This window comes from Schistocerca serialis, chromosome 6, assembly GCF_023864345.2.
Source record: "Schistocerca serialis cubense isolate TAMUIC-IGC-003099 chromosome 6, iqSchSeri2.2, whole genome shotgun sequence".
NCBI lineage: Eukaryota > Metazoa > Arthropoda > Insecta > Orthoptera > Acrididae > Schistocerca > Schistocerca serialis.
Genome location: NC_064643.1, coordinates 132,905,463 through 132,919,782, shown reverse-complemented (window position 1 = coordinate 132,919,782; position 14,320 = coordinate 132,905,463). Strand labels below are relative to the sequence as shown.

The 14,320-nt window shown below is 38.8% G+C and overlaps 2 protein-coding genes across 3 annotated transcripts in view; both read right to left on the bottom strand.

Annotated features, from left to right (window-relative positions):
- The window catches only part of LOC126485166 (neuronal acetylcholine receptor subunit beta-3-like), a 269,629-nt gene that overhangs the window by 136,346 nt on the left and 118,963 nt on the right, over positions 1 to 14,320 (bottom strand). Inside the window, exons 1-2 of one of the 2 annotated variants that reach the window (XM_050108842.1) lie at positions 5,460 to 5,598; positions 4,816 to 4,958 (exon numbers count right to left, since the gene is read on the bottom strand). In XM_050108842.1, coding sequence (XP_049964799.1) covers positions 4,816 to 4,958; positions 5,460 to 5,472 — 156 coding nt within the window. In that variant the 5' untranslated portion in view covers positions 5,473 to 5,598. Of the gene's footprint in view, positions 1 to 4,815; positions 4,959 to 5,459; positions 5,599 to 14,320 lie in introns of those variants that run through there. The other variant, XM_050108841.1, reaches the window with a different exon arrangement.
- Positions 6,384 to 7,477, bottom strand: LOC126485167 (protein MEMO1). The gene has a single exon (XM_050108843.1). The coding sequence runs from the start codon at positions 7,287 to 7,289 to the stop codon at positions 6,399 to 6,401; it is 891 nt and encodes a 296-aa protein (XP_049964800.1). The 5' UTR covers positions 7,290 to 7,477; the 3' UTR covers positions 6,384 to 6,398.

Here is a 14,320-nt window from a genome sequence, read left to right as displayed (position 1 = left end):
GTCGGGAAACTACCTCAAATTGACCTACAAAAACTTAGTAGGCTACAGCGTATGCACATCGAGCAAGTTTTTCAACATTCTTGCACTCTCTTCACACAAACCACTAGTTCTAGATAAAAAAATGAATATGACCTTTTCTGTAGGAAATTATAGTTTAATTTTGTACTGCAAAATGTTTTCGCTGGAGGATGCGGTTTTCAAGTTATTAAGAAAAACCTACAAAAGTGATATTAAAAGTGTTCTATCTCGGAATCCATACGTCCATATGAAGTTTTTTGTTCAGAATCACCAATACTGTCACCCCTCAAAGCATGTACCTTTCCTCCTGACTCATGAAGTATATAAAGCAACAGAGATACGGTAATGATAATCTTAAAAGTATAAGGGATGATGAAAAAGTTCCTGTCAGAGCATTGTTGCAGTGTATATGCAACACAGCATGAATCTAATGTGGGTATACAACCACTGATGTGTAGGCATGAAACCTGAACATTATCATCAAATGCCTCCAAACAGGACCAACATGCTGTTATTCTGTACTTGGCTGCTGAATGATAAACACCGGTAGACACCCATGTGTAAGGATCAGCAAAACTGTCAAAAATCAGTGTTGTGGAATGGCTTGCCAAGTTCCATGCTGATCAGAATTCGACACAGGATGCCGGTCAATCTGGGAGGCCAGCTCCATCCGTGATGCCACCTCAAGTGGGAGAAACTTGAGCACCCACCCTATAGTCCTGATCTCCCCACGCATTTATCATGCCTTCAGTACTTCTTTAAAAGAGGCCTTGAAGGTCCAAAGATACTGATGCTGGGTGGTACGGTCTTCGAACGGAAACTTTTTAATCCCCTTGTATATTATTTCAGAGTAGTTTTCTGTACATAGGCTCCCCCAGTTTCAAAAAGACACAACATGTTCAATTCTTCACATCTAGAGGCACAACAACAATAAATGTAAGAAATGACAAGCAAATTAAAACTAGGACAGAAACTTCAAAATTCTTAGATAATTATTATTAATGATAATTAGAAAAAATATATATTTTTGAACTCCTGAAACAATTCAATCCAGCCACATTTTCACTTTGAATCATTGCAAATACTGGGGAGAGATAAATCAATAAGTTAACATATTTTGCATATTTCCTCCAAACAATATTACATGGAATAATTTTCTGGAGTAACTCATCTTAATTGCTCAAAATGTATTGTAAGAATATGTGTTCACCCACAATCATCTTGTAGACACCTGTTTAAGGAGTTGGGTATTTTGACTACTGCTTCACAGTACTTTATTCCCTCATGACGCTGCTTGCAGATAACACACTATGGTTCAAACGGAACAAGGATGTACAAAATTAACATACTGGTATCAGAAGGAAGTGTGGCTTTCATTATTCAACTTTAAGGTTGTTTTTACCACAAAACAGGGCGCACAGCACTGCTACAAAAAATTTTGATCACTTACCCAATGATATTAAATGCTTGACAGATAAAGTTAAATTTGAAAACTAAATGAACAAGTTTCTCTTTCTCAGCTCCTCCTATTCTGTAGAAGACTTTCTATTTATGTAATACATAAAAAGTGGTAAATAGGACTTACTAATTCACATTTGTACTTTTTCTTAAAAAAATAAAAATAAAAACTTAAATGTTCAGCATGTAGCAATGTTTACATATGGTTGTTTTAATATGCAGGTAAACTGAACTACTCCATATCATGATTAATCCTACAAATGATCCATGTAAAACTAATGAACATTTCTTTTTACTGTATGTTCTGAAAGAAGTTTCGAAGATGCATGGTCTCCACAAGTGTTGCTCCTCCTGTTTACATCACACAATTCAAGTATATCTTCTACAGATGAACATTCCTCCTTCTTCTCCACAGGTGAACTTAAAGTGTAAAAGCTAATTTACAGTATTTACTCTGTAGAGCCATACTATGTGACAATGTATGCAAATTAAAAGTATGACAAAAAGGAACTAAGTTAATGCGTAGCATTGCCATTTTTAGTTCATTGCAGATGCAGTTCTCAGTAACTCAACAATGGACTAGGAAATAATCTGGGGGTTAATACCGTTTGCAGGCATCTAAAAATGTTCACATTGTAGAGAGACATTCCATTATAACAAACATTTTATGTGTTGTGTTTATGTCACCTTACACTTTTTTTTGTTTTTCATGTCTGCAGGCAAATTTTACATATCATTAAGTGTTTTTATTGTAATAGCATATTCTTTATACATGCAAACCTTACACGTTCTCTGTACCAAACAAATAATTTCCTGTGTTAAGCTATATCAAACTGGACACCAGAAACTGTCCATGCATTTTTATTGAAATTATCATTATTTTAAAAGTCTAATCTGGCAATAGGTACTTAAATACTGTGCAAAATAAAATGATCTATCCAATTTCATAAGAAATGCATTCACGAGACACTATTTTCCTCTTTTTATTTTGTACCAAAACTTCATGCAAAATACAAAAAAGCCAAACACCGTGTACAGAAAAAGACGCAGATATGACACAGGCTGTGACACATTCATTGCTGTCGCTCTTTCCTGTAACCTACTTTAACATAATTTGCATATCATGTAAGTATTGCTAACACACAAAATGTTCCATTTCATACACAATCTGAAGTATTCCAGTTTCATGTAACAATACATACCTGAGTTTAAAAAATGACATTTTAACATGGGCACTACTGTTAAACCTACAACAGAAACTGCTGCCAATATTTCAAATCCAAATAAAATGCAAAATACTGCAAACAGGTAACAAGATTGACACATAAGTGGAACAGACTGGTATTGTAACGCAGACAGATTACTATATTCAATGAGCACAAACACACATATGAAACTAGGAAACTGCCAAGGAGCATAAGCACTTTTTTTCGCTTTGAAACTGCTGAGGAACTCAGAACATAAAAAGTCTAAGAAAATGCAGAGCTCAACTTACAAAGTTGCTCATTCATGCATGTATCATTGCAAATTATTCCTTCTGACAAAAACAAAGTACTTTCACAAAAGCAACTGCTGCTGTTTTTCAGAGAACAGTCGATGTAACAGAGCAGCAGAGCTAAAACTTATTCTCAAATGTGAAAGTCTTGCAAACTAGCAGTCTCTTCAATCACATACTTATTTAGTTCACCCTGAAATATATATATATATATATATATATATATATATTTTAACAAGCAAAACGGGGCTTAGGTTTTCATTATTTGACCACTCTGTAATGAATATGTACACATTATCACTCATAATAATAATAATAATAATAATAATGAAATTAATCTGGAATTTGAAGCCTACAATTATGATTATGTACCATACATTTGTTCCCCTTTAACGTAAAATTAATTCTTGTCGAGTGTGAACATATACGTTTTCTTAAAAGGGCAACAGTGGAAATAGTATGAAGTCTGAACAGTCTTGTCTGGCTAAACCAACTCATTATATAATATAAAATGTCAATATTTATAGAGTACCATCTACATCACAATACAGAATAAATGAACACAGGGAACAGAAACAACGCTCTAGGAATGGTAAAATCTACCCTTCACTTTAATTATCTCTCAGTCTTTTCATTTAACAAAGCCTGCTTTCTTCTTGCAGGATTAAATTTTAAATATTCTTACAATTGTACATTACGAAACAATAAGAGCATCAGTATCTGACAAAATTTAAGTGGAGGTTGATACAAAACATGTATGCAGATACCAGGCACTTCGTGAATTTTAAAACTTTTTTTTTTTTTTTTTTTTTTTTTTTACATTTGGCCTATAACATATTAATGGATCTTGGACACACATAAATGGCTGTACATTTTTGATCAAAGAAACACATCAAATATCAGTAACACAAGTATTTCTTTCCAGTTCAAATAATGAGCCAGGTTATCAAAATTCATTTGATGACATCCTTCATAATTGATTAAACAGGTTTAAAAACACACTAGTAGTAGTGAGATTAAATAAGTGTTTAAACGAGTTTTCAACAACATTATGTAAATACAAGAAGAAGCATAGGACTGTCATTTTTAATTCTTCTTTACTAACATGTCAGTCTTTGTCCAAGAGGGACTGTTTGTTACATGGTTTCAGTAGCAAAATCTGAGTGCACATTTATATAAGGACTTAAAAGACCATCTTGTTCTTATTTATTTGCCCAATCTTTGATTTCAAAAGTAGTTGTTAAACAAAACTGAAGTGGAAGCCGCAATTATTATACAGTTTATTCTAGGCCTATGCATGGTAAACTATAAAAACTTATGATGAAATCTGAAGAACAAAGAATTCATATGGATTGGTTGGGGCAGGAAATAAGATTATCGTAGCAGTAGACAACACTAAAGTAGAATCAGCTAAAGTAAAAATCCGAAAGCTTGTTTGTCACTATGGGTGTCATCAAAAATGTGTTATTTTGACTCAAAACCGATTTTAACCAAGCAAGTGAGACTACAATGACGATAACATGTCTATACAGTAAAATATGTATTACATTATATTCAACTTTCATTCTTAATTTTGTGTAAGCAGAATTCAGGAAACAATAAGTTATTGTGACTGTTTTCAAGGACTTTTCTTTTCCAACCATTACAGTATGTGACATATCATTCTTAACTCACTATCCTCAAGTTAATGCCTGTAGACAGCATGAACAAAACTGAAGTTAATGGCATATACAGTTCAGCCTTAACTGAGTGCTACGTTAACCTGAACTGTAAGAAACTTGAGAGAGAAGGGAAGACAAAGGTATGGAGGCTATTATTATTTTTTTTCCCATAAAATTACTCACAACACTGATGTACAGTACATCGAGACGGACTTCCACAGTTACTGTGTCATTCTGTTTCTTTACTGGGCGAACAAGCTTATCGTAACTGGCAAGTAGATGTCCACGTAAACAGATGCTTGGGTAAGCTTCACACATCAGCAACTCTGAAAAATGAAGATTTCATTCTATAATCATTTGTTGGAACATACATCCAGCAAGTACACAATTGTTTGAATCTCTTAGGTTAAATTGTTTGGATCTTTTTAATTTTTTGTTTTCTGCTCCTTCATTGCACAACCTGGATTAACATTGTACCCTATGAGATTACGTTCTCTACAGCACTATCTTTAAGGAACTGCCACAATAATTTAAGGCAGTTACTACTTTAGGTAACACTATGCAACTTGAAAACAGCTGTTTTTCTTTTTCACATAATCTTTCTCTCTGGCTTTAAGTTAAAATTTCTATATCTATTTTCTGTACTATTTTGTTGTAAGAAGTAGCATGTTTTGCTCTATTTGTTCTTTTAATCTACAGCTAATAAATTTAAGCTGAATGCTCATCACAATAATTACTTTCATCTCTAAGTTCCACAAATTTATAGTTCTATTGAGAATATTTGCATGCATTCCTCCAAAGCAATTTACTGATATTGTTATGCATACCTGCAAAATCCATGAGGTTCAAGCCATATGAGTGATACCCTTTCTGATAGATGTAAAAGAAAAACCGGAGAAATTTCTTGGCAAGTGATTCAAAATTTAATGATATTTACTTTGGTAGCATACTGTTCAGTGAACAGTGAGAAGTAATTCTGCAGCCAGTTAAGTAACCAAATGCTTAGGCACTTCGACAACTGATATAACATACATCACAGTTGAATCAATATGATATTAAGCAAAATAATTATATGGTATTGTCCCTTTATTGTTGGGCATAAATCTGACCAAGCTATAGTATTCCAAAATTATTTGCTACACTCTCTTGCATATTTGTAACTTATTTCTGCTTCCTGTGAAAACTGTCTGTAATAGTTTGCAAAAGCATGTTTGCAGCACATTTTAATTATACCATTTCCCAGTGTGTATTGCAGCATACAAATAAATTCTTGCAGTGGATCATTACTTAATACTGACCCAGCAAATAAACATTTTTCTCCCCCGACACCCTTCTCAAGACCCTTTCTTCCTGTGATATATTGACTGAACCACACTCTTGAATTCAGAGAATTATCATTTCATAGCACACTAATTCTTGGTTCAATTATATCCCACACAAACACACACACACATATATATATAATGTTATAGGCCTTTGTTTAGAGCTCATCGGATTCCATTTTTTGCAGTAAACTACAGTAATACACCTTCGTTCCTGTTTATCGTTGGGTGGGCAGCACCAACTGCAAACTGCACAAACGGGTCAGCTTGTACTTTTAAAATAAGTTTTAACAAGATAAACGCATTTTGGTGGTTGCAGGTCTGCATTCTTCCATTTGCTCCTGTTAAATTTTGTAAAGATTTAAAAGCATTATTCAACTTATTTCTCGCAGTTCCTTCATAACAGTCAATCACTAGTGGCTTGAGATAAAAGAAAACTGATTGTTATTCAATCGTGAGGGCTCCAGCTGCGTAGCTTACAGACGAATCACTCATATTGTTACACTGGCTGGACTGTGCATATTTCAAGAACTTAAGGCACATTCTATGACCATTACTACCAGATTTCTGCAAACTGTTCACAGCTTGCAATAAAACACCTATGGGATGACGTCCACATATAGTGTTTCCATATTTCTTCAAATATGCAGTAAAGGCTTGTGGATCTAGCGACTCGATAATGTCCATTCCCATTTTGTCTAAATATGTTATTGCTTGAAATATGTCACCCCAGCTGCGATCGTAGTACGTGTATCTGAAGCGATGTCCCCAATGGCAGAAATCAGACGATATCACAAATAAGTTTTGTGGATCTGCTAAATACTGCGAGAAAATACTGCCGTAGACAGACTCTTTGTCAGGCGTAAGTGAGCCAACTAATACTGGCACAATTGTAAAAGAATCTTTATAATCCTCCATTACTTTTGCAACGTAAGGAAGATGCATTTCTATACTGTGTTCGCCTTCGTCTACAGACATGTCCATCCACTCAAAATGTCCTGTAGCGTCAAGATCAGCATTTACTTTCACATCAACTCGCAAGTCATATAAGGGCGTACAGTACTTGGTCGCAGTAGAAAGTGCACATCCACCGAGACGCACATGATGGGATGGTCCTAATATAAAAATCCGTCTCACTACGACGGCACTGACTTGCCGGTACGCAAAACCGCTACAGGCCCCACTGTATTGATATCCGGCGTGAGGTGCTATTATTGCTCGAGCAGGTCCATGTGTCAAATCCGCTGCATTCAGCCAATTATCCAACTGCTTTCTCAATTCTTCTGGTGAATCGGAGTACCAGCTTCCTCCATGAGTCGCTCGCCTGACTGACATTTTTAGATATACCCTAACCTCTCTTACGGACGCTGTAGTTTCAGTTATCTGACATACACGTCAACTAATTCACACGATGAATGCGAAAAAGCGCTAAGACTGAACTGAAAGCTAATAACAAACGAATATATCATCAAACTTTGTTTGTTAACGGCATGCCTACATCAGACGCCGTTGCCAGAGATGTTTATTGGCGAAGATGTTTTACTACATTGATTTTATCAAGAGTCGCTGATTAAAGACATACAAAATTATTACTCCACAAAAATGTCTGTGGATTACTAGCACCAATTATACTGCAAAATATCAGAACTTCATGGTCTTCAACTAATAAACTCTTTGAATCAATACACTACTATACTGCAAGAGAAGGAAAATAATCAGTGCAAACAGTTTACTTCCGTCATTGTCCTACAATGAGTGACAGCTGACGAGTGACGTGTCATTTCGACACACGGTTGCAATATTTTCATGTTGTCAGCTCAATTAAGAAACAGTGGAAACTGTGAGTACAACTCCAGAAGTTGCAATTATTGTGAGTCATCACGTACAGTATTTCCACCAACGTTTGAAAAATGAGTCCATTTAGCAGTTTGGGATCTTTTTTTAATTTTATTTGGGAAATCCATTTTCTTGCGTTATCGATCATTTCAATTCTTTCACATGGCCAGGCGTTGGCAGCAGCTATATTGCTGATCTTCAACAAAATGAACTTAAAATTAATGCACATCGTTTTTTGCTGTAAAACAGATTAAAATATAATAAAATGACTCATTTTGGTTTTTCACTACTAAAACAGTTGGCGATGGTGTGCCTGTGATGATAATAATGCTGTTGCTAATTATGATGACACGTCTGGTAGGTCCCTCAAAGAGTTCTTGGGCCTTGTACACACTATTATACAAAGTCGATCGAGGCATTGTTTGTCAATAGACACAGAACTTTTGACTCCCTTTTGAAATGGCAGACATGTTGCGCAACACATGGTAGTGTGGAGGTGTGGGTAGATGTGGGCCTCCAGGCACTTCTTTGCGCCCTGGAAGACCCTTCATCTTTTTTCATTACTATTATTATTTATGTTTTTCAAATCTTTAAACATCACTCATCAACATACATTATAAGTTTCAGATTCATATAGCTAGGGAAGTCATTTACGTAGAGTATAAATAGTATTGGACCAAGCACCGACCCTTGCGGCACACCGTGTTTAACTGTTTGCAATTCTGATCTGTAGTTTGTTATATTTCCCCCACTAGGATGTCTGATTTCTGTTAATATAGAATAACAAGGCAGTCAAGTGTTTACACGAGACAAAGTAACTAGGCTGCCTGTATATATTATTTAGCTACATGTCTGTAAACAACTGCACGATTTTGTATGCAAGTGTGTACTTACCTTTATATAATGAGCATAACATTCTTTCGCACCAATGAAATTCGCTATGCTATTAGCCAATGAATGGCTTCGTAGCCACAGAGCAGTCATTTAAAGTTGTAATTACAGATTTGATCGTGTATAATGTGCAGTGTAATGTCTGTGATAATGAATTATGCCCACAGTTTGTATGTATTCTTGAGGAATGTGCTTGAAGTAAAGCGAATTACTGGAAGAAAAGTCAATTGCTCCAAGGACGACGCACAATTTTGGATAGTTGGGATTACATCTGCAGGAAGAGCTCGTGCAGTGTTCAAAGGAACGATTGTATTCCAGTCGTGTAACAATAACTTCGTTTTATAATTTTTGTGGTAGTCCCCATAAAATATTAGGTGATACACTCTGATCATAATAAAACTGCACTGGAAAATACTTAGGCTTGAACAAAATACATTGACTAAGTTAATGAACAGAACATGCCAGAAATTACCATTGTTGTGAAATGTTGTCGAACTGTTAGTACAAAATACCTGTATCAGGACTTGTATTTTGCCTATCCTGTAGTAACTGTCATGCCCCCACCAAGTGTCATAATTTGCTTCCAAACAATGTTCCCCTGCAGTAGCCGAAGTATATTACTTTATGTTCTTACTAATAGTAATTCAGTAGACAGTATTTTGCCAGTTTATACCCTCCAAATTCATGTGGCACATTATACACACCCGAACACAAAGTGCTTTCTGTGTGATTTCTATAGATTTAAAAAAAAAATCAATACAATTTAGTTCTATGAAAGGCATAATATCTGCATATCCTACATTACTTAAAAATCAGTATTTTCATTATATTTGCTGAATTGCAGTAACCTTTATAACTTGCATCAATAATGCAATGTATTAACTGTTCAGTTCAGGCAATTTCCTGTCAAACAGGATCAGCTGGACAGAATGGTATAAAATGTAGAATGTCATGCATAATGTTAGTAGTTTTTGTGCAGTGATGATGTGTTTGTTGTTGGGCAAGCTATTGAAATTTTGCAGAGAAAATTGCTGAGGATTTTGGATGATGTGAGAGGTAACATCCATGCTAAAGAAGTACAGAGAATGCAGCTGATTGCTTAGGACCTGTACTTTACAGCATGAGGGATTTTGGCATCAGTGATAATCAGCACCTCAAAGAGAGAGAGAGAGAGTGAAACCTTTTGTGTAGTGATGTGGATATTGTGTTTTTAATAAAGAGAATAAATAATTTCTGGGCCTGTTTCTGGTGGTACCTTTATCTAACAAGCTTTAGCTTAAACATCTAGTTGATTATTTCAATATTAATTGGACTGTGTGCATTTTAATGGCTTTGCTACTTTACTTATGGAAAGTATCAATGTCCACTAAAGTTGTGTATCATAGTACACACTGAAGTACAGTATAGTTAATCTGTAGATTCACACACTGTACTGCACTTTTTACAATTGCATTTCTGCATATTTATAACTCGGCTATGGCAAAAAATGCACAGAGGAAAAGCAATAAAGTGTTGAATTGGAAGTTTTTCAAACATTAAAGTATTCTCTGAAATATTCCTTGTCTAATTCTCCAGATTTTACTAGGGTTGTTGGGTCTATGCATTTGGGACATCACAGATGCTGAAAGTTTTGACAGAATACTAATTTTGCTATGAGGGATTATACTGTTTATCTTGCTACCTTAATCAGTTATTTTGCAACATTGTAAAAAAAATATTCAGACCTTTAAATCAGCTGAGAGCACTCAGAGCCTAGCATTCATTGCCTGGGTATGGGTCTGGGGGTGACCCAGGGTTCTTGAATTGCGGACAGCTAAATGCTGCCAGTCCTATGTTGCCCTAAGCTCCCATCGTGCACTGTGGCAGTAGAATGCTATGTGTCACAGGGAATGGGATCTTGGCTTGACCACTTGGATCATGAGGATGGAAAAAAACTCATTAAAAAAAAAAAAAAAAGCCCTCAATCTGAAGGCATACTGTGTGCCAATGAGATGCTTGGCCATTGAGGTAGAACAGTTGTTACCGGGCTACCTATGGGGAACCTGCTGCCCCTCAGTTGTATAAGACTTAACTAGGCACACGGAGCCCCGTCTAGGTGAACTTTTATTTCCCTAGCTGCTCGAGGGACTGAGATGGAACCCTCGAAATTCCTTTCTCCGAGCGGAAAGGATGGGGTGCAGGTCAGTACCTACATCCAATCAAACAAGAGGGGTTGTGTAGCCAGTTCTGACTCAGGAGTTAATTCTAAAAGTTTTGGGTTTAGTAACAGAACATATGTTGGTAATCAGAATGTGTGTTTAATAATGAAAAGGAGAGAGGGCAGCTTCAAGAAAGTTTCACCTTTCTGTATTCAGAAAGGATTGGAAGGTTTTACTGGCACCCTAATACTAACAAGCGATTGCATAATGGGACACTGTTGGTGGAAACTTCTAGTTTCCAACAGGTTGAGAACCTCCAGAAAGCTCAGTGCCTTGGGGGAATATGCTACTAAAATTGAGGTGCTCACTACCTTGAATTAGAGCAATAATGTGACGTGCAGGGATCTGCTGGACATTCCCAAGGAGGAACTGAAATAGAAGGGGGCTCCAGGAGGTAGAGTTGATGTGCAAAACATAATAAGAGGGTGGATGGGGATCTTGTGAAATTTGACTCATTTATACTGATGTTCAGGAGCACAAAGCTTCCTGAGCTTGTTAAGGTAAGTTTCCTTCACCTATGCATGTATCCTTAAGTGCTGTTTCAAACGCCAGAAAGTTGGGCATACTGCTCTTGGGTGTGAGGGAGAAGCCACATGTAGCAAATGTGGTAAGGCCGCCCATGAAAGAGTCGTGTTGTTCTCCTTTGAAGTGTGTGAACTGCTCTGGGGCTCATCTTTCTGGAGTTGGGACTACAGCATATATCTTGAATGGAGGATACAAGAGCTGGAGATTATGAAGTGCATCCCTTATGGTGGTGCTAAAAAGATGTATAAAGCCATGCTGTCCAAACATTCACTACCTTTTTTGTTTCAGTTCTTAAAACAGCCAGTGCAGAAATCAGACACTGCTACACAAATGGAGGTTTCAAGTATCAGCACTAGTACCTGTGTCTGTCAATGCACTTGTGCTGCAGCAGCTGTTTCGGCCCTTGTACTTCCCCTCAGAATGTCAGGGAAGGCCAATGTTGCAGAGCTCCCTGCTCTTCCAAAGATTCAGTCTGGTATGCCGCCCAGAGCTGCCACTACCACTGTGATGGTTGTGACTCCAAAGCCTACCCTGTCCAAAAAATTGAAGGTCAAGCATCCACTACTGATGGAGTTGGGAAGTAAACAGTCCAACATTTCTCATGATTCTTTTGCAGAGCTAATGGACCCTAATTTTGGCCTGAGGCAATCATCTCACCCCAAGACAACTTCCTCCGATTATGGGCTCCCCTCCCTGGCAGAAAGACATGATAAAAGTGCTGCCCCTGTGACAGATGGCTCCCAAATTACAGTGGAGCATTAATGGGCCCAGGACACATATGGAGGAGCTAAAACTCATGAGACAGGTACAACCCCCTGTGCTCATGTGTACGAGAAACACATTTTTAAACCACTGTCATGCGTCCAACAAGTCTATATTCTCCACCAAAAGGATGACCAGACTGGGGACAGAGGCAAGAGAGGGGTTGATGTGTTTATCAATAACACCCAATACTCCTCTGTTCTCTCCTTGATTAGTGATGTACAAGCAGTAGCTGTTGCAGTTCATGTGGGTCTGAAGATCACTATCTGCTTCCTGTACTTACCTCTATGGGATGCAATAGACTCTGAGGCTCTCTCAGGTCTTATTGAACAACTCTCTCGCCCATTTATCTTACTGGGTAATTTCAGTGCTAGTGCCCCTAATGCATTATGGGGTTTGACCTATACTTGCCCCAGTTATTGGTCTTGGAGATCCTTATGATGTTTCAGTGCTGTGCAGCCTCAATACAGGCAGTCTCACTCATTTCTCAGGTGGTACTGAATTGTTCTCAGACATCAACCTCTTTCTGCTCTCCTACCCTTGCAGACTGCTCAGTGGGAAGCAACTGATGCCCTTCATTCCAATGACAACTTCCCACTATTGGACCACCTACTGGATGTGGAATTACCTGAACAGAAGCAACTAAAATGGATGATCAGCAGGGCTAACTGGATGTTGTTCAGCCAGCTAGCTGAGTTTGAACACCGTGAAAGTATCCAGGAATGGGTGAACCATATTCCATGAATGATCCATCATGCTGCTGACTCATCAATACCAAAGTCCTCAGGTCACAATAGGAGGAGCCTATACCTTGGTGGACTGGTAAGTGCCACTCAACAGGCTGGGACAGTTGTGCTGCTATTCAGCAGTTCAAGCACTGCCCTGTAGCAGACAACCTCACAGTCTTTTGGGCTCTCGCCAGTATTGACACGTAATTAAGGAGAGCAAGAAAACATCATGGCAAGGGTTCCTGGACTCCATCAACCATTCCACTTATTCTATAAAAATATGGGAAGTCATCAGGAGGATTCCTGGGAAACACAGTCATCTATCCCCCTGCGGGTACGGGGGTCAGAATAGGCCCGCGGTATTCCTGTCTGTCGTAAGAGGCGACTAAAAGGAGTCTCAAACGTTTCGCCCTTCTGTGCTGGTCCCCTCTTGGGTTTGACCTCCTTTTTTTTTTCCAAATTTCCGTTGTTAGTGCGTGCCATTTGGGGAAGGACACCTTATGTGGCGTTTTTCTATTGGTCCATCGTGCTCCACCATCTTGCATGTTACCTATTGTCGTGTGGGGGGGGGGGGACTACGCCCAACATCTTCTGGGTTGTCTCCTTCTCGCCTTGTGCGCACTCTTCTTCTTAGCGCCCACGACAACTGTGGACCCTTTCAACACCTAAAATCCAGCACGGTAGCCAGTCCGTTGTGGTGGGGTCATCATGTACCCTCTTGGTGGTAGCCCCCTGACCACGCAGGGATCGCACTACAGATGCCAGAGCTGTTTCCTCCCCATGCATGCCAAGGAGTATGTGCCCATCTTGTCTGGGGCACGGGGACTCCGGGCAACGGGATATCGGCCAGGTACCCATTGCTTTGGCTGGGTGGCGCCCTTGGGGAGAGCCCTCGTTCGGAGTAGGTGGCATCTGGGCGGATGTGGCGTAATGAAGCGCAATAAATCACACCAAGCTGGTGGTCGCACGGCCACCAGCGTCTCTAAGCGAGGTAGAGTAGACTTTGATGCTGCGCAATATGACCCTCAGTCGTTCCCCTCGTTGGCTGCGCCATGGGAGGGACGCCGATCTAGTGCCAAGCGGGAGCCTTACGTACCGCAATACCTTGTCTGCAGCAGGACTGATGGTGACACCTTTCTTACGACAAAGCCTCTGTTTTTTGTGGAACACCTGGAGGATAAGTTTAGGGAAGTGGCGGGGTTGTCTAAAATGAGGAATGGGTCCATCCTCCTCAAGACGTCCTCCCCAGCCCAGTCACGAACGTTGCTCTTGTGTGATAAGCTGGGTGACGTCCCTGTTACCGTCACTCCCCACAGTAGCTTAAATATGGTCCAGGGGATTATTTACCATCGTGACCTCTTGTTACAATCCGATGACGAGCTGAGAGCCGACTTGGAATGACGTGGTGTACATTTTGTCCGTCGTG